This window comes from Ctenocephalides felis, unplaced genomic scaffold (assembly GCF_003426905.1).
Source record: "Ctenocephalides felis isolate EL2017-DRISC unplaced genomic scaffold, ASM342690v1 CF-g0.4_SCAFFOLD_01492, whole genome shotgun sequence".
Classification (NCBI taxonomy): Eukaryota; Metazoa; Arthropoda; class Insecta; order Siphonaptera; family Pulicidae; genus Ctenocephalides; species Ctenocephalides felis.
In genome coordinates, this window is record NW_020537646.1 from 57,867,656 (window position 1) to 57,893,120 (window position 25,465).

The 25,465-nt window shown below is 31.5% G+C and overlaps 1 protein-coding gene across 3 annotated transcripts in view; it reads left to right on the top strand.

The window, feature by feature from the left end:
• LOC113370040 (serine incorporator 1) overlaps positions 1-22,786 on the top strand; it is a 55,275-nt gene extending 32,489 nt beyond the window's left edge. Inside the window, exons 3-8 of one of the 3 annotated variants that reach the window (XM_026610694.1) lie at positions 21,143-21,339; positions 21,407-21,701; positions 21,780-22,019; positions 22,084-22,207; positions 22,280-22,448; positions 22,540-22,786. In XM_026610694.1, the coding sequence (XP_026466479.1) occupies positions 21,143-21,339; positions 21,407-21,701; positions 21,780-22,019; positions 22,084-22,207; positions 22,280-22,448; positions 22,540-22,672 (1,158 nt within the window). In that variant the 3' untranslated portion in view covers positions 22,673-22,786. Of the gene's footprint in view, positions 1-21,142; positions 21,340-21,406; positions 21,702-21,779; positions 22,020-22,083; positions 22,208-22,279; positions 22,449-22,522 lie in introns of all 3 variants that reach the window. The other 2 variants (XM_026610692.1, XM_026610693.1) reach the window with 2 other exon arrangements.
• Positions 22,787-25,465: the final 2,679 nt, after the last annotated feature.

The window sequence follows — 25,465 nt, forward strand, 5'->3', positions numbered from 1 at the left end:
CTTCCTATCTGTCTCTCCATATTTAATAATTAGAGTTAAATATAATATGTGTCAAAATGGAATTATCAAAAACATTAAAGTCACTAAAAATCAAGCAACTCGTAATTAAATCGCGATTCGAAAAGATTTGCAAGCAATGGTCAAACAAATATTTTAGATATAAACCGCTATATCGAATATGTAAGACCTAATTTGAATACATATGAAGATACGGTTATCAAAATAGCAACATTACTAGACAACGAAGAACAAATTGATAATTTAATTGAAAACGAATTAGATGAGTTTTATGACAAATACAACAAATGCGTGGCAACATTATTAAAACTTAGTCAAGTTTCATTAAATAAATCAGATACTAGTTCGGAAAGTAAATTAAATTATATCGCAACAAACATTGCAGGTAACATAACGCGTGGTTTGCTTTTACTTGCAATAATTTTGTTTGCGCACATTGCGAACAGATTCGCCGTACGAATTCGTGCAAAGGAGACGAGCCATAAGTGATTGCGCTCAAAAATATTCAATTTGCGGTCGTTTTGCCTTACTATACTAAGTCACAATACAAAAAAAAATTATTTAGAAGTTTCATTGTGTCAAAAATTCATATGTTTGTCGCTGGGTACGGAATATTTACTCAATGGAGCGCTTTCGGTCTGAACTTTTTTTTTTACTGTTTTCCATTTCGTTTGGAATTTTGGAATTAGGCTCATTGTACTCTCAAGTTCAAAAGTGAAAACAATTTAGACTCCTTTGCACTACCACTCTGGCGATTTGACGTTACCTCGATTGAAATACAAATTTTTAAAAATAGATGGCAGCACATGTACAATATTTAAATTAACCCCTGATATCACTTCTAAATTTGTACGTATCGTATATAGCCCAAAAAACCTGAATAATTTTTAATATTGGAAATAAGAACAAATCATACGAAATACAAAATATATTTTCAAATATATTACATATGTTTAAAGAACAATTAAAATTATGTTTATATTAACAATTATATTAGGGGGACCGGAAAGTAATGTCGTTTCTGCGCATGCCAATACTTGATTGTCATTTGTCAGCTCATTGTTTGGTTCAGAGGCGTACCAAAGACATTGTGAGACATAGTGATTTCTTTACTTATAGACATTTGAATTACATTTTTTTTTTGTAATTTTGGGTAAAATGGCAGCCAAATACCAGAAGAGGTACACATCCGGCATTGCATGCTCTTTGAGTTTCGCAAGGGAAATAACGCAACAGTTGCTACCAAAAACATTTGCGATATTTATCCAAATGCACTGGACATTCATAAATGCCAAAGGTGGTTTTCCAAGTTCAAATCGGGTAATTTTGATCTTTCCGATTCGTATCGATCAGGAAGACCATCAGCGTTAGACAACGGCGTGTTAAGGGCGGAAGTGGAAGCAAATCCGTGTCAGACGATCGAGGAATTGTCAAACAGTCTCAACCAACCTTGGTCGACCATCCAAGAACATTTGAAGCAGATTGGGAAAGTAAGCAGAGCAGGTGTTTGGGTCCCGCATAATCTGTCCGAACAGAATAAGGCTAACCGATCAATCACATGCAACTTATTGCTTCAACGACACAACACAGAAGCGTTTTACCTCATCCACCATATTCGCCCGATGTTGCACCATCGGATTTCCACTTATTCCGAGGGCTGCAACACTTTTTAAGTGTCAAAACATTTGCAAATTTGGATGATATCCAAAATGCCATCTCTAGATATTTTGCCGAAAAACCAATTAATTTTTATCGATCAGGGATTGAAAATTTACTCACTGGATGGCAAAAGGTTATTGACAATGATGGGGAATACATCATTGATTAAAAATAAATACTCGTTAAAAATGTATGTGTTTGTAGTTTAGCGTAAGAAAACGACATTACTTTCCGGTCCCCCTAATAATTACAGTTATGGAATGTTTAAAAATATAATAATTATTATACATAATTATAAGTATTATAATTCCATAATTATGAATAAATAATATCTCAAAAACTAAAGATCTAAGTGGAGAAAACCACAGAAGTATTTAACTAAGTATTAAACTAAGCGGAAATAACTGACTCATTAATTACTTAATGTCTAATATTAATATATTAAAAACTTAAAAACTAAGAAGAAACTAAAAACACAAGAGCACACGATGAAATGACAAATTTAGAAGGAATGACAAATAATACATAAATTCAAAAGGTTAAAAAGAACAGACAATTTGTTAAAAAGTACCAATACTTCACAAACAAAAAAGTCCTAAGAACATAATATATATATATATTAATATCAAAATTGAGAGAAATCCAAATTCCTAGGATTAAAACTCATTTACGAGACATTGTTCTTTATTAATTCTGCATTCAATTGTTATTTTGCTATCTAATGAATTAATAGAAAAGTTGCATTTAACGAAACCTTTGAATAGTTTCTGTATGAGTATTTTATAACATTACATTTAACCATGTTTCATCATGTAAACATTATCATTGAATTTGCCATAAAAGATCAACAAAGTGTTTACAATGAACAGAATAATGTTTTATGCACATACAATTGTTTATGAATTGAAAGATAAAAGCAATATTTTTGATTCCCAAGGTCCGGTAACAGATTTATCTTGAATTTGAACATTATATTGGGATGTTGCTCAAGTTTTATTTAAAGAATATTATAATACTAATCTTCAATAAAAATACATTAAAAAATTATGTATGGTATAGACTCGCTTTATAAGTGTTTACATTTGCTAATGTAATAGATAATCTTAGTAAATATAACAATGAACTTACGTTCATGAACATTTAAACCAATACTAAATAACTGTTTTGCAACATCAACAAAATGAGATTCAATCCAATCATATAACAATTCTGAAGATAATAATATTTCATCAAATTAACTTCAAACACAGTATCTGCTACTAATACCTTTTAAGAGAAATAGCTCAATCTAATGTTTTAAATAGATACTCATTAACACCGCTATACTATTGTATCTCTGAATGCAACTTTCTCAATGTTTGAGGACATAGCAAGATAAATATTTGTCTTCAAAAATAGTAGGCCTTTGGAGACTATTTGTACAGACTTGAAGCAAGAAATATGTCTTCGGCTGTGAATTTTTTTCCTTTGAAATTTGAACACTTCTTAGAACATTTATTACTCTGTTACAATTTGTTCCTTAAATTATTGCATTGTTTATGAATTCTTCTTATCCTATCTCCTTGAATAAAATTTTGAAAGCGTCATGCATTCCTTGGGTGTCAAAAGTACTCCTGCGCCTTGTTTGTGCATTTTGCAGCAATTTGCAGGTACCCCCAAGACACCTATTCAATATAATAGCATGTTGAAATATCTTGATTATATATAATTTGTTGAAGTTAACTATGTTTATGTATATATGTTTGTCTTTTGTTTTTATGTCAAACAATAAGTGATTGTTAATAATATTTGTAATTTTACAGGCCCTGTAGAATTTATGTTGAAAGTTTATGTGAATAATAATACAACCGTTTATGCAGAAGGATAAAAACAGACTGACTGATTATATATTCTTTAACTAATCACATGCATTACAAATATTATTAACAATCACTTGTTTTTTATAAAACAAAAGACATACATATATACATAAACATAGTAGACACAGAGCGTTTAGTATCAAACTTCAACATAATTATTGCTGTTATTATTAAAAACAAATACCTTTGCGGGAACTGGTATTGGAATAGCTGAATATTTTAACCCGCACTTGACACTTTTTTGGGCACTATAAAAACACTTTGCCATATCAAATTTCACTTAAATGTTCACTTAAACACAATTAATTAATTAGAAACAATACGAGGTCACAAACTTAGGTTATTCGTACAGCGATCAAATACTTGACAGCTACTTGCACGAACCACGAACAATTGGTAGTTGAAATGAGTACACATGAGCCATCTGTTTTTAAAAATTGACACTACTCAAGACCAAAACAGTGCAACGCGCATTTGTTCGAAGATAACTCCCCATGGTTCTAGGAACAATATTAAGTTAATTATCAAAATGGGTTTTTATAGTTCTCCAAATAAGCTTTAAAAGAAGTACTTCTGCGTGTAAAATGAGTGAGCTATCATGCAATTAAAAGACGCATACAATGTTTTTTTTTTTCATTTAAATCAAATAGTTTATGAGTGCCATTTCCACCAAAATTAAAAATAATCGTTTTCCATCTAGAATTAACTTGGTTTGACAGATCTTGATGGATTCTAGAAAATACCATAACATTAGTACAAACGATTTTCAACAAACTCATGATTTCATAAAAAAATCCATTTAAAAAAAAATCTCATAATATCTCTGAAAGAATACGTATAAAAGTATATATATGAAAATTCAAGATATTTTTCAGACTAATTATTGCTTTTTATTATTTTTTTGTTACACAAATATTGATAGAGTTCTAATTGTTTAAAGAGTGCGCGGCTGTCCAACCGGAGTGTCTTTCGAGCCCTTTAACCCTTCGCCGTTTCAAAATAAGAGAAGTTACGGTAAAATTTATAATAGAGAAAGTTGTAGCTCATTTAATCACCTTTAAAATAGTATATTACAAGTTATGATAAAATCAGAATTAAAAGAGTTATAATCCAATTAATGCGGGGGGTGGTGACGAAATGCAAATTGTTTTCACTTCTGAACTTTGGATTAAGATTAGCTGGGCACACGCTTTTTTCCTCTGCATTTACTGCAATAATTTTGTTGATAGTAGGTTGAATAGAGCACATGTGAACAAAATTTGACAAATTAATTCACTTCAAATATGAACTTGAGTAATAATGTATATTGAATTATTAGCGTGAAAAATGCAATTTAGATATTAAAATACTAAAAGCCAGTTAAAATATGGTACGAAATTATAAAAATTGTAGGCAACATTATTGAAGCAATTATTTTGGGTAGAAAAATCCAAGGTGATATTGTACCTTGACCGCATGCTATATATTAATTCTTTCTGAATTTGTTATACTTTTTAAAAGATTTGAATTTTCAACATGCGTATCTATGCTATGACAATAAATACATGGTGATAAATTTGGAAAATCAATGTTTTAGCCGTGAATAAACAAAAAATCATTCATTTAAACATCCACATCTACAGGTATGTCTAAAAATATTGTATAACCCTTAAATTCAATAAAATAAATTGAGCTATCGGAAATAAATTTGTTCTGTAAATCGTAGTGTATAATTTTTAATATATAATTTTATTGAACATATTTTAATATTTGTTAAAGGGATAATTAAAGTGTTAACTGTGGGAATTGAGAATAATCATTTTATTTGAAACAGTACTACATTGAACATCACTCATATATTGGTGTAAATAGTAACTCGAAAAACAATAATGATTATTTTTAACTGAACGGTATAAATATTAGTATAGGATATTAAAAAAACGTAAAGGTGGGTACAGGATAACGTCTGTCGGGTCATCTAGTATATATATATATATATATATATATATATATATATATATATTAGAGATGGCTTATCATATCCGAAGCCGGATCGACTCGGATTTGACTCCGCTCCATGGTGGAGTTATATCCGCTTAAGAACTCCACGACTCCGACAATTTTGAAACCGAAATACTCGACACAAATGTGTTCTAATGTCAAATCCCATTAATTATTAGAATTGAAAATTTATGAAATAAATATCAATAAAATAATATTTCTAACAAAATAAACAAATAAACGAATAAATGACAGATTGTAAAGTTTTTCGATCGACCAGATGATCGACTCAGTGACTCGTAAGTTTAGCAGTGTTGACCAAAGCAAAAACGCAAAACTTGAGAATCAAAATCAATTTAATTATTTTCTTTTGATGAGAAAATAATTGATTTTTTGGATTAATTTTATATAAAAATTATGTAATAAACTTTGTAATATAAGCGAAACATAATACTTCTGCTTTCAAAATTTTTCTTCTGCTATTTCCATTTGAGAATTAATATTATATCGCGTAGTTCGATTAGCATATTATTACTTTTACACAATTATATAAAGTATATAAAGTGTAAAAGTAATAATATTATACTGAATATTTTTTGCTGCTTAAATACTAATGATATCACTGACAAAATTTGTACTCTAAAGTGTTGTTATTTCAGGCTATGGAAAAACCAGATTAAATAAATGTATTTCGTTTCGTATATTTTTGAGTATGTATATTCCTGATTGCCGTCATTCACGGCCAAAGATTATCGTAGTTAGAAATATGACCCCTTACTATTCAATAAATTATACATTTGAGCTATTCACACTTGAACACAATTTCATTGTTCTGTATCTTTGAAGTAATATTTTTGTATTTTCTGAAAAAAAAAACGTTACCTAAAAGGTTATAAAACTGCCTGTGAGACGAGAAAGTGACCGCTTCGTTCCCAAAGCAAAAACGACAAAAACAGTAAATGTCTCCTCGAGTTAACAGATTTAATACCAGTTTAGAGAAGCCGGATATGACAAATCCTGTGAAACAACTGCACTCGGATTCACTCCGAGGGAGAAGTTGTATCGGAGTGATACCTCAGGAGTGAGTTACCCATCTCTAATATATATATATATATATATATATATATATATATATATATATATATGTGTGTGTGTGTGTGTATAAATATATACAGGTCCTGTCCTACCTTGAATGCGATGCATGCAAAAAATGCCGGCGACGCCTTTGGGGGCGCCAAAACCAGATTTGGAAATGAAATTTATAATATATTATTTATATTTTTTTTTTAACAATAAAACAACAGTCTGATACTCCGAACCGGATGGAAAAGTAAACATATGCAATTCGGCTCTTACAATATCAATAAAAGGAAGTTTATGATGCTATTTTAGATATTGTAAATAATGAAAAATTAAATTACATTAAAATTTAAAAAAAATCAATATTAAATACGAGTGTAATGTTTAAAAATGAATGACTAGTATTTTTTGCTCTCTTGGCATAATTTGCTCAATAAAACAAGTCGTATAATAAATAAATATTAATTGGATGGAAATGTTTGGCAAATGACAGTCTCCATTTGTTTTTAATGTTAAACTATGCCTTAAATATTTTCAAGGTCAAACAATAATAAGCAGTTTTTTCCATTTATTTTTACAATGTAACTAGTTTTCTATAAATAAAAAGATCCTATAAAATTCCCTTAACAAACTTCACGAGGATTTGTGAAAATGCGAATAATAATTTAGGAGGATTAACCATTCATACACCATTAAAGAAGAATTTTATATATAAGATATATGTAAATGTGGGTGTATATACGTATATATATGTTTATGTATATATGTGTATATGGGCTTATGTATATTGGAAATAAATTTAAAATCTAAAATATGGAAAGCTATATAAGCATTATGTGTTATCCGTTACACGTCGTTCACTGTACTGTCAGTAGATTTTAAATTTATGACACACTGATGATGAGACAAACCTAATCTCGAAACGTTTGTGAAATTATTATTTAATAAATTAGTGCAAAAAAGAGTGTTGTTTGTTCATATTTCTTAATATATACGAGGTGTGTTCAAAAAGTACCCGGAATTACTAATAATTAAATTTCGCGGGTCTGGAGTGTCTGATTGTCAAAATTTTTTTTTTATTGTGTTGGTATACATGCCCCTAAAGTATGATGAAATTTTCAGCCATATTCACTGTTTACTTTGTCTGTGGTAGTCGCTAAGGTTCGACGTGTTTTTCTGAGCTCGGCGATTTTTACAATGGAAGAATTGAAAAGTCAAAGAATTTGTATTAAATTTTGCGTAAAAAATGAAATAAAGTGTTGCAAAGTGCAAAAATTCACCAGATATGGCTCCGTGTGACTTTTTCCTATTCCCAAAGTTGAAGAGACCCATGAAAGGACGGCGGTTTTCCTCGATTGAAGAAAATCGCTGAGAGTGCTCAAGGACATATCAAAAAGTGAATATCAAGGGTGCTTCGAAAATTGGAAAAAACGCTGGCATAAGTGTATTATATCTGGGGGGGACTACTTTGAAGGGGACCACATTAATGTAGACGAATAAATAAATATTTTTTTGAAAAAACGAAAATTCCGGGTACTTTTTGAACAGACCTCGTATATATATATATATATATATATATATATATATATATATATATATATGGAAATATGAACAAACAACACTCTTTTTGCACTATTTTATTAAATAATAATTTTCACAAACGTTTCGAGGCTAGGTTTGTCTCATCATCAGTGTGTTATAATTTAAAATTTAAAATATGGAAACCTAAATTAGCATTATGTGTTATCCGCTACATGTTGTTCGAAATAAGGGTTAGTATTTCTCTTGATTTTTCTTCAATCATAGTAGGAAGGTTAGTGTCTTGATGTAGATAGAGCCCAATTTGGTTTGTAAATCGGAGCGTTTAGAACTTGTCTTAATGTTTTGTTTTGGTACCTTTGAATAATTTGCAAGTTACTTATTTTAGCGGAACCCCATAATTGAATACCGTAAGTCCACACCGGTTTAAGAGCAGTTTTGTATAGCAAAAGTTTATTGTCAGTTGATAATGCTGGATCGCATTGACGTTTTGGTAGAGTGAAAGTGACATGCGAGGATTTCGTTATTTATCTCAAATCTCCATAGTTTGAACCAGTCTTCCAATAAATCTAGATGGGCTTGGACATGCTCTGAAGCCTTTAAAGGATCTGCATGCGATGATATGATGCACGTGTCGTCCGCGAAGGTAGCTGTATTTGTATAGGGATGTCTCGAAAAGTCGCTAGTGTAAAGTAAAAACAGGGTCGGACTTAAAACGCTTCCCTGCGGGACTCCCGCGTTGATTTCTTTTACGAGTGAACATGCATTGTATTTGACATACAATTTTCTGTTCATTAGGTATGATTGTAATAGCCGATAAATTTTGTTGGGGAGATGCCTTTTTAATTTTTATATTAATCCCGTGGCCCACACCTTGTCAAAAGCTTGAGAGAGATCCAGGAATATTGCAGAACAGTATTCTTTGGTATGCAGTGATGAGTTTATTAAATTTACAACACGGTGTACTTACTGTATGGTCGAGTGCTGATCTCTAATTATCAATCAAAATCATTTTAATTCTATTGTGGAGCAGTTTTTCGACGATTTTTGATACAATAGACTATAAGCTTATTGGCCTGTGCGTAGTCACCATTTGAGGATCTTTATCGGGCTTGGGAATTAATATGATTATTGCAGTTTTCCACGATGTTGGATAATATTGTGTCCTGATGATAGAGTTGAATATAATTGTCAGGAATCTTAGCAGCTTATTTGGTGATTCTTTGAGCATCTTAATTGTTATTTCTTCTGGTCCAGGTGCTTTGCCTGATTTACATGCCTTGATTGCATCAGATACTTCAGACTGATATTTTTGATTGAATCATGATTTAGTGATGGTTTATTCAGAAAGTTATGAATAAATTTTTCTTCTTCAATATTTATTGTACGAGGAGCTAGTTGGAAAACATTTTGCAAGTGTTCAGCAAAGACTGAAATCTTTTCTTCTGCGCTTGTAGCCCACGATCCGTCCGGTTTTTTAATGGGCGGAGTATGTGGTATATGACTTTTGAGTTTCTTGAAAGTCTTCCATAGGTAATATTCGGAACTTGCGTCAGCTGAAAGCTTGCACAGATATGTTTTAATTGCTTCATTTTTATTTTGCCAGAGAATTTGTTTTAATGTTTTGCATGCACAATTAAATCTTTTATTGTATTCTGGTGATCGGGATACTTGCCATATTTGCGCATTTTTTTGATAGTGATTTGTCTTTTAATATTTATTGGATGTTTACTTGGATGTTTGCGGTGTTGCAATGCGAGTGCAATTAGTTGTGATACAGCATTGCTGATGTCATTTGAGCATTAAGCGGAACATTACAATTCACTTGTTGATAACGATAAAATTACCGGAGAATGATCAGTGGTAAGATCAAGGCAAGAACTAACTTGTATCGATTGGTATTGAAGCCCGCTTGAATGAAGAAATCGAGCAAATCTGGGTTTTTGTTGACATCGCTGGGCCAATGGGTAGGCTCTCCTGTAGATATGGGTCTGTAATTAGAAGAATTTATTATTTTGTATAATTCAGGGCCTCTAGGTATAGTTAATCGGGAACCCCAGGTAGTGTTCTTGGCATTGAAAGCGACCCCAGCTAAAAATTTGTTCCCTAACGTTTTGAAATAAGTTGAGAATTGTCCTGAAGATATTGTGTACCTTGGAGGGCAGTAAATCGCTGATAACGTAAGGTTTACCATTGAAGATTCGATGGAAACTTTGTCGCTTGAAGAAAGTTTTCAGCATACGGTTCTAGTTCATGGTGTTTGAAATTAGATTCGATTATGATGGCTGTTTCTCCGCGCGGTCTTCGGTGTTCTGTGCTGTATATACGATAATTCGAGATCCGTGGAATGCATTTGATAATGATATGTGACTCTGAAATTAGCATGACGTCAATACAGTTGACTAGTAAAAAATATTTTAATTCTTGAATGTGTTGGAGTATGCCATTGGCATTCGATAAACAAATTTTTAGATCAGTATACATTATTTGTTCTTGGTTATGATGGTGGTTAGCAAATTGAGCATGGTGCTCATTTGTTCTGTTAACGTTTTTAACATGCTTTTGAGTTCAGATATGTCGTTTCTGTTATGGTCAGTATCTAAAACAATGTTTGACATATTCAGGCCTATTTGTGTATTTTCACTTGTGACTCTGGCGTCTGACACTCCTGGTGCTCTTGTTGCATTTGAATTAATTCTGACGTTGGGGACTGTTGTCTTCGGTCTTAACGGTGGGTATTTTCGTTCCAATTCTTGTTTGTAGATGTAACAACCATTATAATTGGCGGGATGGTTTTGTCCACATAGTACACACTTTACATTAAAGTTTATTGTATCCGTCCAAGAGCAATTTTCGCTTAAATGTTATTGGGCGCATTTTACGCAGCGCGGCGTCATAAAACAATATCTACGGGTATGCCCATACCTCTGGCAACGCACACATCTTGCAAATCGTTTTGCCTCGATCACCACTTTCGTGTTACACAGGAATTCTATTTTGTAAAAATCTCTGTTATTTGCACGTTGTTCTAATTCGACAGAAAAAATGTTGAGTGGATATTTGGTTAATCGACTTCTCATGAAGGAAATATTAAAAACTTTGTATCCCTTTTTTTTGAATTTCCTCTGTCAGCATTTCGATATCGGTACTATGGTGCAGATTTTTTACAATCACTTTAAATGACCGCTTCGATTTATCTTGGTAAGAATGCATCTGGGTGCCTTTTTCTCTTAGTATATTTAAAATCTTATTGTAAGTTTGCGGTGTATCTAGATTGATTTTTACTTTTTACGAGAATTGTTTATTAATTTTCGTTTTTAAGTATTTTTGGCTTCATTCTCTAATAAATTTGTAAGTGGTTTGATGTCTTCCACTTCGTGCACAAAGATTCGTGGAGTTATGGCTTCTGGTGTTTTTGGGGATTTTATGATTGAAGCATTTTCCAGAACTTTGTAATAATTGCTTGTTGGCGTAGCGCTCAGCCAGTAATCTTTCGTAGTTTCTTTTTTAGAGCATGGCGAAACTTCTGTGTTATTTTGTTTGTGTTTCTTGACTGTTATCCACTCACCGTCAGTTCTGGACAAGTTTTGGCAGCTACTAGAAGTTTCCATTTGTAGGTCTTCTTGAGGAGCAATACGATTGCTGGCGTTACGCATTCTGATGTTATTCAACGTACGCGATGTGTTTATTTGTTGTTGTTGCATATTGGGTAAAATATGCTTTTCCACAAACGTGGAGTTTGTTGTTGAATCATCTTGGAGTATTTCTTGTGTTTCAACGATATGAAAGTTTTGAACGTCGCTTGTAGGTTTGGACATTATCAACACTATAATTAAAACAAAAAAACGCACTAAATTAAATTAGAGCACTGAACTAAACACAACACTCTTTCATGGCAAAAATAAAATAAACAGAACTGATTAAGGGGGTATTCTACTGGTAGAGTCATGAATTTCGCCCGGTTTTTGAAGCGCTGTATAAAAGAAACTAATAATCTTTTGACTATCGATTTTTTTTATCATTTGTTCATTGATATTTTATTATTACATAAAAAAATTATTAAAAAAAAATTAAAATTCACAAAGTTATGAGCAGTCAAAGTGGGGGTTTCCAAAAAAAGAGGGTGTCCTGGCGTACATGATTCCAACCCTCCTGGTGATTTGAAATATAAAAAATAGATGGATTCTTAATTATAATAGATGCAGCTATCGTATGAACCTTGGATAAGTTAAAAAAAATTTTTTTGGTTGAATGGCGGCAGTTTGAAAAAAAATTATTTTTTTTCATGTTTCTTTTAACAATTCCGAATTTTTTAAAAATACTAAATGAAAAGTTATAGTTTTGGGCAAGGTCCATACGATAAAGCGACGCATAGAGAATATCCTCTCCAAATTTGAAGTAAATCGGTTCATTAGAACTCGAGATATCCTTACCCCCAGCTCGAAAAAAGTAGTTCCGAGAAAAACGCGTTCAAAGTTTTGAGACAAGTCGGACCCGAACCGAGGCCACGTCACTAAAACGACTATAACTCAGGAAATAATAGTAATTTTGAAAAATCCTTTTAATGACATATTTTTGAATAACTAAACTTTGAAAGTATGGAAAAAAATTATTTTCGATTTTTTCCAAATTCTACAGTAGAATACCCCCTTAAGTATTATAACGGTATTGTTATTGACACTATCGTGTATGCTCCCGCAAGGGGATCATGCAAATAGTCAGGCTGCAGGTACACTGCCGTCGGATTGAAAATGTACAAAGTTCACTGTTTGATCATAACAACTCATCGAAGTTTACACTAACGTGTCTAGCACTCGACTCTCGTATGAGTAAATATTTTGGAATAATTGCTTTTGGCCCTATTATCGTACGCGGCCTATGACCGTAATATTTACATTTGGCCTAGCCATCGTACGCGGGCTATGCTAGTCATTGTAACACTGTTTAACGTATTTAAAAACTGTGTTTAAATGGTTCAAAACAGTTTTCTCGTCAATGCCTATCTTTAATATAATTAATATGTATTCAATAGCCTTTTCCAAGAATTTTATCCTTGGCTCTTTTTTCACATGAAAATTACTAGAAAGAAAGCGAGCGAACAATTTCTGCGCGGCCGATTTTGATAAGCACCTTCACCGTATCAGCACTAGCTTTTCAATCATTCTGTGCAGCTTTCATTCCTTTATCGTAATAATATCTCAAAATAATAGAACAATTTTTTATTCGTTATTGTTATTACATTTCTATTTTTCAACATAAATAACTATGTATAACAAAAAAATAGCTGCAGATTTGTTGGCGAAACAATATATTATGCGCCTGGCAAGTTTGTATAAAATAGACTACTACTGATGACTTTTCACAGTAGTATAAGCACCATGTCTTTTGTTTTTCGTTTTAAATCTCTTCAGAAGAGGAATTAATCAATATTGAAGTACATTTGTTGTAGTATTAATAATTTTAGTATTCTACACAAAGTGATAATAGTAATCTATTATTGGATATCTATTAATGAGTGATAATAGTAATCTATTATTGGATAGTGATAATAGTAATCTATTTTTTGGATAAGAATAATTTAATTAATAAATATTAATAGAGTTTATCTAACATTTCATTATTTTCAGTCTACTGTTAAATTTTGCCTTTTGGCGGTATAATAACGAACAAAATTTCTTCTTACAAAATTTTAAGTGGTATATTGAAATTTCATAACATACTTATATTACGCGAATCTTCTTATATATATAAATGAATCGTAAAATGTGTTGGCGCATAACTCAACAACGCCTGAACCAATTTGGCCAATTCTTTCTTTAAAATGTTCGGTGAAGTCCAAGGATGGTTCCTACGTCGAGAAAACATCGAATAATTGCCGGGAAAACTCTAAAAACAGCCTTTTTCTTTTTCACATACAAACGTTTTTTAACTAAAACGTAGAATCAATTTGAGCTTTAATTTTTTTTATAATGCGTAAATAAATAAGGTGAATTAGAGAATTTATAAAGGTAAACTGGTGGACAAGTAAATTGCAGGATATGTAAAATGGTAGAGTGAAGAACTGGTAGATAGACGATATGTAGACAAATAAACAGGTTGACAGGTTATTTGGCGGGCATGTAGAACGGGATGACAGGTAAATTTATAGGCCGGTAAAATGGTAGATTGATAAACAGGTTGATAGGTAAATTAATAGACAAATTGTTAAACAGGTTAATTGTTCAACAGGTAAATTATTGAACAGGTTAATTAGTAAACATTTAGAATGGGATGACAGGTAAATTGGTTGACAGGTAAAATGGTGTATTGATAAATAGGTCGATAGGTAAATTAGTTGACAGGTAAAATAGTGTATTTATAAATAGGTCGATAGGTAAATTGGTAGACAGGTAAATTGATAGATAGGTAAATTGGTAAACAAGTAAATTGGCGAAAGGGTATTTTGTTGGATGGCTGGTGGACAGGTAAATTGGATGATATGTAAAATGGTAGACAAGACAGCTGGTAGATAGACAAATAACAAGACGGATAAACAGGTTGACAGATAAATTGGTAGACATGTGAAACGGGTTGATATAAATAGATTGACAGGTAAATTGGTAATTCGGTAAAATGGTAGATTGATTAACAAGTTTATAGGTAAACTCGTAGACAAATTGTTGAATAGGTAAATTGTTGAACAGATAGTAGTAACGTTAAACTAAATGCAACATATACACATCTCTGTTCAACTTTTTAATTTAAACTAAATCACGGCAAAGCGTGAACGGATAGAGCTAGTGTTATAATAGTTTTCGAAAAAAAACGAAAACAGTCTTGTAATTACACGTTTTCTTCTCTTTTTCGGGTTTTTTAGTTTGCAATAAGTTATTTTAGATTTTGGATTAATTTCTAGAATGATATTGAAAGGATTCTTAACCCTTTAACAATGACGAGCATAGGTCAAACGTCCAGAAGCAAATATTACGCAATACGGGCATGGCCCGGTACCAGTGGCGTCGAAAGGTAAATTTTGATGGGTGGTATCAGATGAATCATATTAAATAGTATGAAATAGTTCATTTGTTATTTATCAGTTCACTTCATCAGTTTCATTCGCCTCCACCACCACATTATGAAACTCTAGAGATAGTTCCTGTGGGCCTTTCTTTGTGAATGCCGCCTTAGTTTTTGAGCTTGTTGTCCTGATTTATCTCGCGCAGTATCCGTCTTTGGCCAGGCTGCTTCTCAGGTATTTGAAATCGGTTTGGTTTTTCGATACTACTATAGTAGATCATCAGCGTACTTTATTGTCGTGATCTTTCTTCCTCCAATAGAAAAATCTCCAGGGTCTCAAGTGCCTCGTTCACGAGCCATTCTCCGTATAGGTTGAATAGGATCGATGATATGCAGCATTCTTGCCAGACTCCTATACCTATTTCAACGCTGTTTGTATCTCCCTGGTTCACTCGAACCTTTAATTTTTGTCCCATATAAAGATTCTGGATCAGCCTGCGATCTCTCCAATTGGCGTTGATAGATTTTAAAATTCTCATAAGCTTACTCCAGAGACTCTGTTAAACATAAGCTTTCTGCAAATCTATAAAACAAAATGTTAACGTCGAGACATCTGTCAGTCAATATCCTCAATATTCCAATAGCATCTCTGGTGCATTTTGCTTTTCTGAAACCAAACTGCTCTTTGCTCATGTGCTGATCGATCTTATTTTAAAGCCGTCTCGCGAGGATTTTGGCCAATAACTTTTCGGTGTGCAAAGTCAAACTCATCGTCCTGTAGTTAGTGTTAGAAGTATCGAGGCAAAGTATCGATACCGAGTACTGAAAAGAGAATCGAGGCAAAGTATCGATTCCAAAAAAGTATCGTGGCAAAAGTATCGATACTACTCAGTATCGAATATTGAGTACTTTTCACCAAAATCAAACATAAGTGCAAGAGAGATCTAAAAGCTTCTACAGATCGAATTACAATATTATGATAAATTCTATTGCCTGTATTTGATGCTGTTAAATCAGCATCATTTTCAATATTTTGATAAGTTTAAAACAATGATTTTTCGATACTAATTTCAAATTCGATTTATATCAAAAAGAAAAATGCTCATCAATTAGAAAATAGTATCGTTTTGTGACGAAAGTATTCATTTATGAATTTAGTATCGGCTAATTTATATCAAGAACAAAAATACTCAACAAATATAAAATAGTATCGTTTTGTGACGAAAGTATTCATTTATAATAATAGTGTCGGCTAATTTATATCAAAAAGAAAAATACTCATTAATTATAAAATAGTATCGTTTTGTGACGAAATTATTCATTTATAATAATAGTGTCGGCTAATTTACATAAAAAACTCAATAATTAAAAAATAATATTGTTTTGTGACGAAAGTATTCATTTATGAATTTAGTATCGGCTAATTTATATCAAAAAGAAAAATACTCAACAATTATGAAATAGTATCGTTTTGTGACGAAAGTATTCATTTATAATAATAGTGTCGGCTAATTTATATCAAAAAGAAAAACACTCATTAATTATAAAATAGTATCGTTTTGTGACGAAATTATTCATTTATAATAATAGTGTCGGCTAATTTACATAAAAAACTCAATAATTAAAAAATAGTATTATTTTGTGACGAAAGTATTCATTTATGAATTCAGTATCGGCTAATTTATATCAAAAAGAAAAATACTCAACAATTATAAAATAGTATCATTTTGTGACGAAAGTATTCGTTTATAACAATAGTGTCGGCTAATTTATATAAAAAAGAAAAATACTCATTAATTATAAAATAGTATCGTTTTGTGACGAAAGTATTCATTTATGAATTCAGTATAGGCTAATTTATATCAAAGAAAAATACTCGTTAATTAAAAAATAGTATCATATTATAATTATTTTTTTTTAATTTCAATAATTATTATAACTGCTAATTTATTAACATCAAGTAATATTGATAAATAATAATATAAATTTAAATAAATAAAAGAGCAAAGGATAACATTAACATGAAAATGATATCCGTAATATGATTTAATGTAAAATATAAGCAAATAATAATAAAAATAAAATTAATAAATAATATAAATAAAATTTCTGAATAATAAAATAATACTAGAAAAATAATAAAATATAACAAAATAACAATAATAGAAATGGTAAGATAATAATAATAATAATAATAATAATAATTTACAAATTTATAAGATCATTTGGAATTTTTCGTCTTAGCCTTGTTGGGCGCGCTTCTGAGTATACTTTGTGTGCCAAGTAATTTGGGTGCTCGTCTATTCTTTTTTTGTAGTTGTTTGTTTTTTGTTTAATTTCTTCATTTACTGTCATTATATTGCTGTACTAGTGAATCAGCCAGTTGGGAACGTACCTAGGTGCGTTCAGTGCCTGCCTTATGAACTTGTTCTGCACTCGCTGAATAATCTGTAGATTGTTTTTTTTGGCGGTGCCCCATAGTTGAATCCCATAAGACCACACTGGTTTAAAAATACATTTATAAATAATTAGCTTGTTATTCGTTGATAGTTCGGAACGTTTATTAAGTAGCCAGTAATGTTTTTTGAATAGTTCATCAATCTGCTGTTTTTTCTTGTTAATGTGAACTCTCCAGTTCAATTTTGTGTCTAGGTGTATTCCGAGATATTTTACGCTATCTTTTACTGGGATTTCCTGTCCATTTAACTTAATTGTAGGGCATATACCAGTACGCAGCGTAAAAGTGATATGCGTAAATTTTGAGCCGTTTGCCATAATTCTCCATAAAGAAAGCCATTTTGTAGCAATATCTAGATGTTCTTGTAATAGTTGCGAAGCTATTGCGGGATCTTTATTGGAGGCAATGATACATGTATCGTCAGCAAATGTTGACACGCTTGTTCCGGAGTATAAAGGAAAATCCGCTGTGTATATAAGAAATAGAGTTGGAGAAAGAACGCTTTCCTGGGGCACCCCAGAAAGGATCTTTCTTTTGGTCGACTCCTCGTTGTTAATGCTGACGAAAAATTCCCTATTTTCAAGGAACGATTTTATTATTGAAAATATCGGTTCTGATAAACAGAGTTTTAGTTTGTACAACAAACCAGTGTGCCATACTTTTTCAAATGCTTGCGCAACGTCTAAAAATACAGCCGAACAATATTTTTTTGCATGGAACGATTCGTTAATTATATTTACTAGGCGATGTACCTGTTCTATGGTTGAGTGTTGTTCTCTAAAGCCATAATTAATATTATAAAAAATAGTATTGTATTATTTTATGAAGTTGCAAAAGTATCATTGTTTCGAATTATATTGTGATTTACTAGAAATATTTGACGATTAAAATTAATTACCTATCTACGAAAGTGATGACTTTCAATAAGAGTATTCAATGGTTTTATTAAACGACTTTAATTTAGAATTGAAAATATAGTTTTAATAGAAATACTTAATGATAATAAATTAGTATTTATTTTCAACAAAAGTATCAAATTTTTAATATAGAAACGAAAATATAATAATTTTAATAGAAATACTCAATGACTGTAAATTAGTATTTATTTTTTTATAAAAAAGTAGCAACTTTTAAATAAAATTACGCTATATTGTTTCGAAATAGTTATTGCACATTTTTTTTTATTCAAATTAATTACAAAAAATATACAATTATCAGAATAAAAACTAATAAAAAATTTTAACACCGCGTATAATATATAATATAATGAAGACTTACAAAACTAATAAATATTGAGAATAGATAGAGAAACAAAATAAAATTTAACATTACCATAATTACTTTTATTATCATTAAATACGCAATATAAAAATTAAATTTTATAATGTTGTAGGGTATGGTATCTTTCGAAGCATTCAACCTATATGTAAACTAGGCTTTTATTCAATCGCGTTAGTTATAATACTGATTATGAATGATATTCGAAACTAACAATAGGCATAAGAAATAATTGTGTTAAGAAATCTTTAAAATTATTTTACTATCATCCTATTACATATAATAGTTGTATGTGCACAGATGCACTGGACGCATTTGCATATTATGTTCTATGTAAAAATTGGAGATATGATCAATTGTTAATTGTACCTTCAGACACAGATAGGAAAAACCTATATAATCTTATATATTTTTATTATATTTAATAATAAAATGATTAAGAAATAATTAATTGATTTCAAAAGAATGAAAAAACAAAAATTAGTTGTAAGTTTAGATCGCGACGATATGATTGGCCGACGCCGCGGCATCCGCGAGGAACAATGAAATGACAAAGCTGCCGCCGCTACAATCGTAAGTCTTACTTATTTTAGAAATAAGATTATAAAGTAATATTTATTTTAGAAAAAAAGTTTCGGCTTTAAAAATTAGAATCATAAATGGAATGTCTTAATAAATTATTTAACCAAAGTTAGTTGCGTGACAATTTCGCAGATAACAAGATTTTTGCATACAATATACAAAATTTATTATCGTTGATAAACATATGTTCTCGGGGGTAACAGAAATTATATTATCGGCGTGCGTAATCTTAAACTCTAATTCTTTTATTTATTGTTAATCATTGGCTTCGACCTGGGGGCATTCATAAACATTTTCTTTAACAAAAATCATATCGCACTCGACATATCGCTTGTTTTGTTCGTTATCTATGAAGAGTGGTGCTGCCGCGACAAAAGAGAATGAGTGGTGTTCATAAAATGCGGTCGAACTTTTGGTGGGGTCAAAAAATATAACCGATACTTTTTGAGTAGAATCGGCGCAAAATATCGATACTTATTCAGGATCGATACTATCGTTTTAACACTAACTGTATTTGCTGCACTTGTTTGCTTTTGTCTTTTTTTGAAGAGCTATCGTCGTGACATCCAGAAAGTCCTTTGGCCATTCGCCCGTTCGGTATATTTGGTTCAACAATTTGGTCAGTTTCCTTAATCCGTTGTTGCCCAGCTCTTTCAGTAGATCCGCCGGTGTCGTCATATTCCGTTGCTTTTTTTCTTCTCATGTTCTTTATTGCTCTCGGTCTTTTGTCGTTTTCGTCCACTTTTTTTCTATTTCGATTTTCTGTATAGTATAATTTTCCATACGTTGAGTATTTCCATTATCGTATGAACCTTGTCATTATCTATATATAAAAATATAATAATATTGTAGTATTAAAATAACGGTTTTATTACACCCCTGGCGCATTGCAGCTGGTTGTGTAACCCTAACGGATAATCGAAAAGCATTATTATTAGTGTAGTCGTCGAGTTCTGGGTTGTGAACACCGAAAACAACTCGTGAACTATTATTAAATATTAATAAACAAGAAGTGTGTTGTCAATACCCAAGAATCAAGTCGTCACACACCAACCAAATACAATTCAGGATACAAACATTTTATTCAAGTCTACACTCGACTAAAAACATGTTGTTTTCGTCATTTCTGGAAACGAATTTACATATTTTTGAAATATGAATGTGGTTGGAATGAAGAGTGATATCTTAGATAAGGAAATGAGTGATATCATGTGTTTGATTGATTAACTGATTTCAAATTTTCTGTAAAAAATGTAATGTGATAAGAAAAATTTTATACAATCGTATTGATGAGTGGGCGCCGCCCACCCAGCCTACTCGGTTTCGACGCCGCCGCCCGGCACGGTAATCGCAAGTATTACAAAATATTTGTTTGTACGAAACTATAAAACACAAAATTATTTTCATTTGTACACTGCGGGAAAATAGTCGCGAACGCAACGCCAGCTTGTATAACTTTGGCTCAACATTTTTGAATCTAAATCGTAAGTAAAGGGTTAATTTATAATAGTATATTTTTCCTAGACTCTTATAATTGCTTTTACAGTAGGTAACTAAGTTTTTATAGATGTTTTACTAACTTAATATAAATGTAAATAACAAAATACCTAAGAAAAACAGTTACTCTTGTCAGACATATCAGGAATTATGGGTTAAACAACTTTGTTTCAACAAGAAATATTATTTTTTCTAGGTACCTTTTTGCGCAAGTTCGACTTCTAAAGGAGCAGCTATTTTTCCTTCTAATTCACAAATTGATTGTAATTCTGCAGTCGGTTACTTAGCAGTTTACAGAATTAGTTTTGCATTATGTTGTTTCTTCATATTAATGTCCGGGATTATGTTGGGTGTAAAATCATCTAAAGATCCGCGGGCTTCTATCCAAAACGGGTAGGTCTTTTATTATAAAATGTTTCTCAATAAATTATTTTTCAAATAATTCTTAAAATAATTTCAGATTTTGGGGATTAAAGTTTTTGATTGTAATAGGAATGATTATTGGTGCATTTTTTATTCCTGAAGGAAGCTTTAGTACTACTTGGATGTGGATAGGACTCTTCGGGGGCTTGATGTTTATTCTAGTTCAGTTGGTTTTAATAATTGATTTTGCTCATAATTGGGCTGAAATCTGGTTTGAAAACTATCAAGAAACTGGTTCAAAAGGTTGGTTTGCTGCTCTCTTGCTCTCTACTCTTTTGCAGTATGCCCTAGCAATTACAGGACTGTCCTTATTATATGTTTATTTCACACTGGTAATTTTTTATCTATATAGGAATCGTGCTCTTACAGATCATTGGACTTAATTCTTACATTATTTTCTTTCATTTTAGCCAGATGATTGTGCATTGAATAAGTTCTTTATTTCCATAAATCTCATATTATCTGTAGGAGTCAGTGTATTATCAATTATGCCCGCAGTACAAGAGAAACAGACAAGATCTGGTCTTTTACAATCTGCTATGGTAACCCTTTACACAGTATACTTGACCTGGTCTGCAGTTGCAAATAATCCAGATGAAAAATGTAACCCTGGATTTTTGGGAATTGTAGGAGAAGGCAGTCATAACAAGGTTTTAGATTATAAGTGTAAATATTTGAATGCAAATTAACGAACTTATCTTTTTAATTTCTTAGGTTTCTTTTGATACACAAAGTATTGTAGGGTTAACTGTTTGGATGTGTTGCGTCATGTATTCTTCTCTCAGATCAGCTTCCAAGGTTGCTTCAATGACAATGACGAATTCCTCAGACAAGGAAGGTAAATTTAATGTTTCTTTATTAAATTATCCCATTATGTCATCTTAAGAATCATAATATATATCTTACAAAGCTTTAACAGATGGTGGGGAATCTGGAAAAATCTCAAATACTAGCAATAATGATAATGTTAAAGTTTGGGATAATGAAGAAGAGAGTGTTGCATATTCCTGGTCTAGTTTCCATTTCATATTTACTTTAGCTACATTATATGTCATGATGACGTTAACCAATTGGTACCAGTAAGTATTTCAAATCATAATTAATGGTTGAAATCATGGCAATTTAAATAACATATTTTAACTTCTAATTTTAGGCCAAATAGCTCATTAGAAACATTAAATGCAAACGCAGCTTCAATGTGGGTGAAGATAGTCTCAAGCTGGCTTTGCTTAGGCATTTATTTCTGGACTTTAATAGCACCATTTATCCTAACAAACCGCGATTTTTCCTAAATTTATTTTGATAAATATTGGGAAGTAAGTTTAAAATTAATCAATAACTATTTATTCTTTAAGAGTATCTAAAAAATTGGCTTTGTGAATAATATTTTTTATTATATGTAACATTTAGAACTTGGTTTTTAATAATGGCGTTATCAAAACCATTGATAGTTTTCAACACTGATTTATAGTCATTGATTGATTTAGGCATTAGTATATATAATATAAAAACAGCTTCTAATAATACTGAATATAAGAATATTATTTTTTCTTCCTAGAATAATAGATTATATTTGTTTTATATGAAGTTCAGATAATTATAACGAATCTATTTTTTTTTTTTGTCCATGATGATATATAATTTAGGTTGCTATTTGTTTAGATACTAAGTTTATATATAGTTCAGTCATTTAATAGTTTTACCTTAAGAGTTTTGCGGATGTTTTGCAAATTGGTGATTTTATAGATTTTGATGTGATCTTTACGAATTTCAACTTTGCCACCTCGAATTTTTGCCGCTGTCGCCGCTATATTGGAAAAATTGCGTCAAAAATCAGTTTTTCAACGATATCTCCTTTCTGACTTATGTTACGTTAAAACAACTATATACAAAATTAAACTAGACAAAATTTTCTATGATTTATTCAATAACGTTTTTTTCTGTAACATCAACAGTTTTAGCGTACGTGCGCCGCAAAGTTTCTGCTGCTCGCGCCATCATCGGATATTCGGCCGCTCTTTGCACTTGAACGCATTTTCTCTAATAAATAAATAATTTCAATGTTGAATTAAGCTTTCCTGCTCAGGTCTGGCCTAGAAATAACACAAATTAATTATTTTTGTTTTTCATTTTTATTTTTGCTGATAATTGAACATTTTAAATCATTGGATGTGTAATTTAATGCAAATTTTAAATTGTTTGTAAGAATAGTTTTATATTAAATTAAACTAGATTTTTTTATAATTTACTTAATTAACTTTTTACCTCCAGTTTGATGTTCTCAATGGGTCATATGTTATTAGCTAATCGTCTTCAGAGACAATCGAAATGTCAGAGGTTGCACTTTCTTCGATATTATCCGCGATGGGATTATCGTCATTGCAAAGTTGTTCGAAAATACTATCTGCGTCTTCCTCTTGATCACTATCTTGTGATGGAACTTGTGCATTACTACAGGTTCCACTACAATTTGTGCAGATAATGGAGCACTTCAATCCTGCCTTTCTGCATCCACAGGCTTTCTGACATCCCTTTTTGCATTTGCAAGAAATCAGTTTCAACAAGGTGTCCGGAGCTGGAGGCTCGAGTGAGGTCACAAGGAATCAGGCCATTTTTGCTTCTTTACCATCCCCATTGTTCTGCATTCACCTCATTCCCATACCACTGCTGAGTTTGGTGATATGTTATGGTATTCTCATCACTACAACCGTAAAATTTACGAAGGAAGCGTTCTCCAGCCGTGGCAATGATCTCTGGATCAGCTTTTTGATTTTTAAATATATAAATAACTTCATTTAGATATTGATGTTTACATAGTGTATTTATATATTTTATTTTACCTTGATTAAAAATTGCTGAAGTTGTATCGCAGCCACTGAAGGCGTGCAAAAACAATATATGATCTGCGGCTGTTTTATCTATTAGGCTACTTGTAGAATATAATTGTTGCAAAATTTTTCCTCTTCCCGGTTTTAGTAAATATATAGTAAAAATCAATATCTAAACGAAGTTATTTATATATTTAAAAATCAAAAAGCTGATCCAGAGATCAATTGCCACAGCTGGAGAACGCTTCCTTCGTAAATTTTACGATTGTGGTGATGAGAATACCATAACAAATAAATCTTTAAACATCTTTAGATATGCGTGCTTTACAAAATCGGCATACAAAATTAAATTTAATATTGCATCACTACCAGCAACGCAGGCAGCAGCACGACAGCATTCATTCCGAACATATCACCAAATTCAGCAGTGGTATGGGAATGAGGTGAATGCAGAACAATGGGGATGGAAAAGAAGCAAAAATGGCCTGATTCCTGTGACCTCACTTGAGCCTCCAGCTTCGGACACCTTGTTGAAACTGATTTCTTGCAAATGCAAAAAGGGATGTCAGAAAGCCTGTGGGTGCAGAAAGGCAGGATTGAAGTGCTCCATTATCTGCACAAATTGTAGTGGAACCTGTAGTAATGCACAAGTTCCATCATAAGATAGTGATCAAGAGGAAGACGCAGATAGTATTTTCGAACAACTTTGCAATGACGATAATCCCATCGCGGATAATATCGAAGAAAGTGCAACCTCTGACATTTCGATTGTCTCTGAAGACGATTAGCTAATAACATATGACCCATCGAGAACATCAAACTGGAGGTAAAAAGTTAATTAAGTAAATTATAAAAAAATCTAGTTTAATTTAATATAAAACTATTATTACAAACAATTTAAAATTTGCATTAAATTACACATCCAATAATTTAAAATGTTCAATTATCAGCAAAACTAAAAATAAAAAACAAAAATAATTAATTTGTGTTATTTCTAGGCCAGACCTGAACAGAAAAGCTTAATTCAACATTGAAATTATTTATTTATTAGAGAGAATGCGTTCAAGTGCAAAGAGCGGCCGAATATCCGATGATGGCGCGAGCAGCAGAAACTTTGCGGAGCACGTACGCTAAAACTATTGATGTTACAGAAAAAAACGTTATTGAATAAATCATAGAAAATTTTGTCTAGTTTAATTTTGTATATAGTTGTTTTAACGTAACATAAGTCAGAAAGGAGATATCGTTGAAAAACTGATTTTTGACGC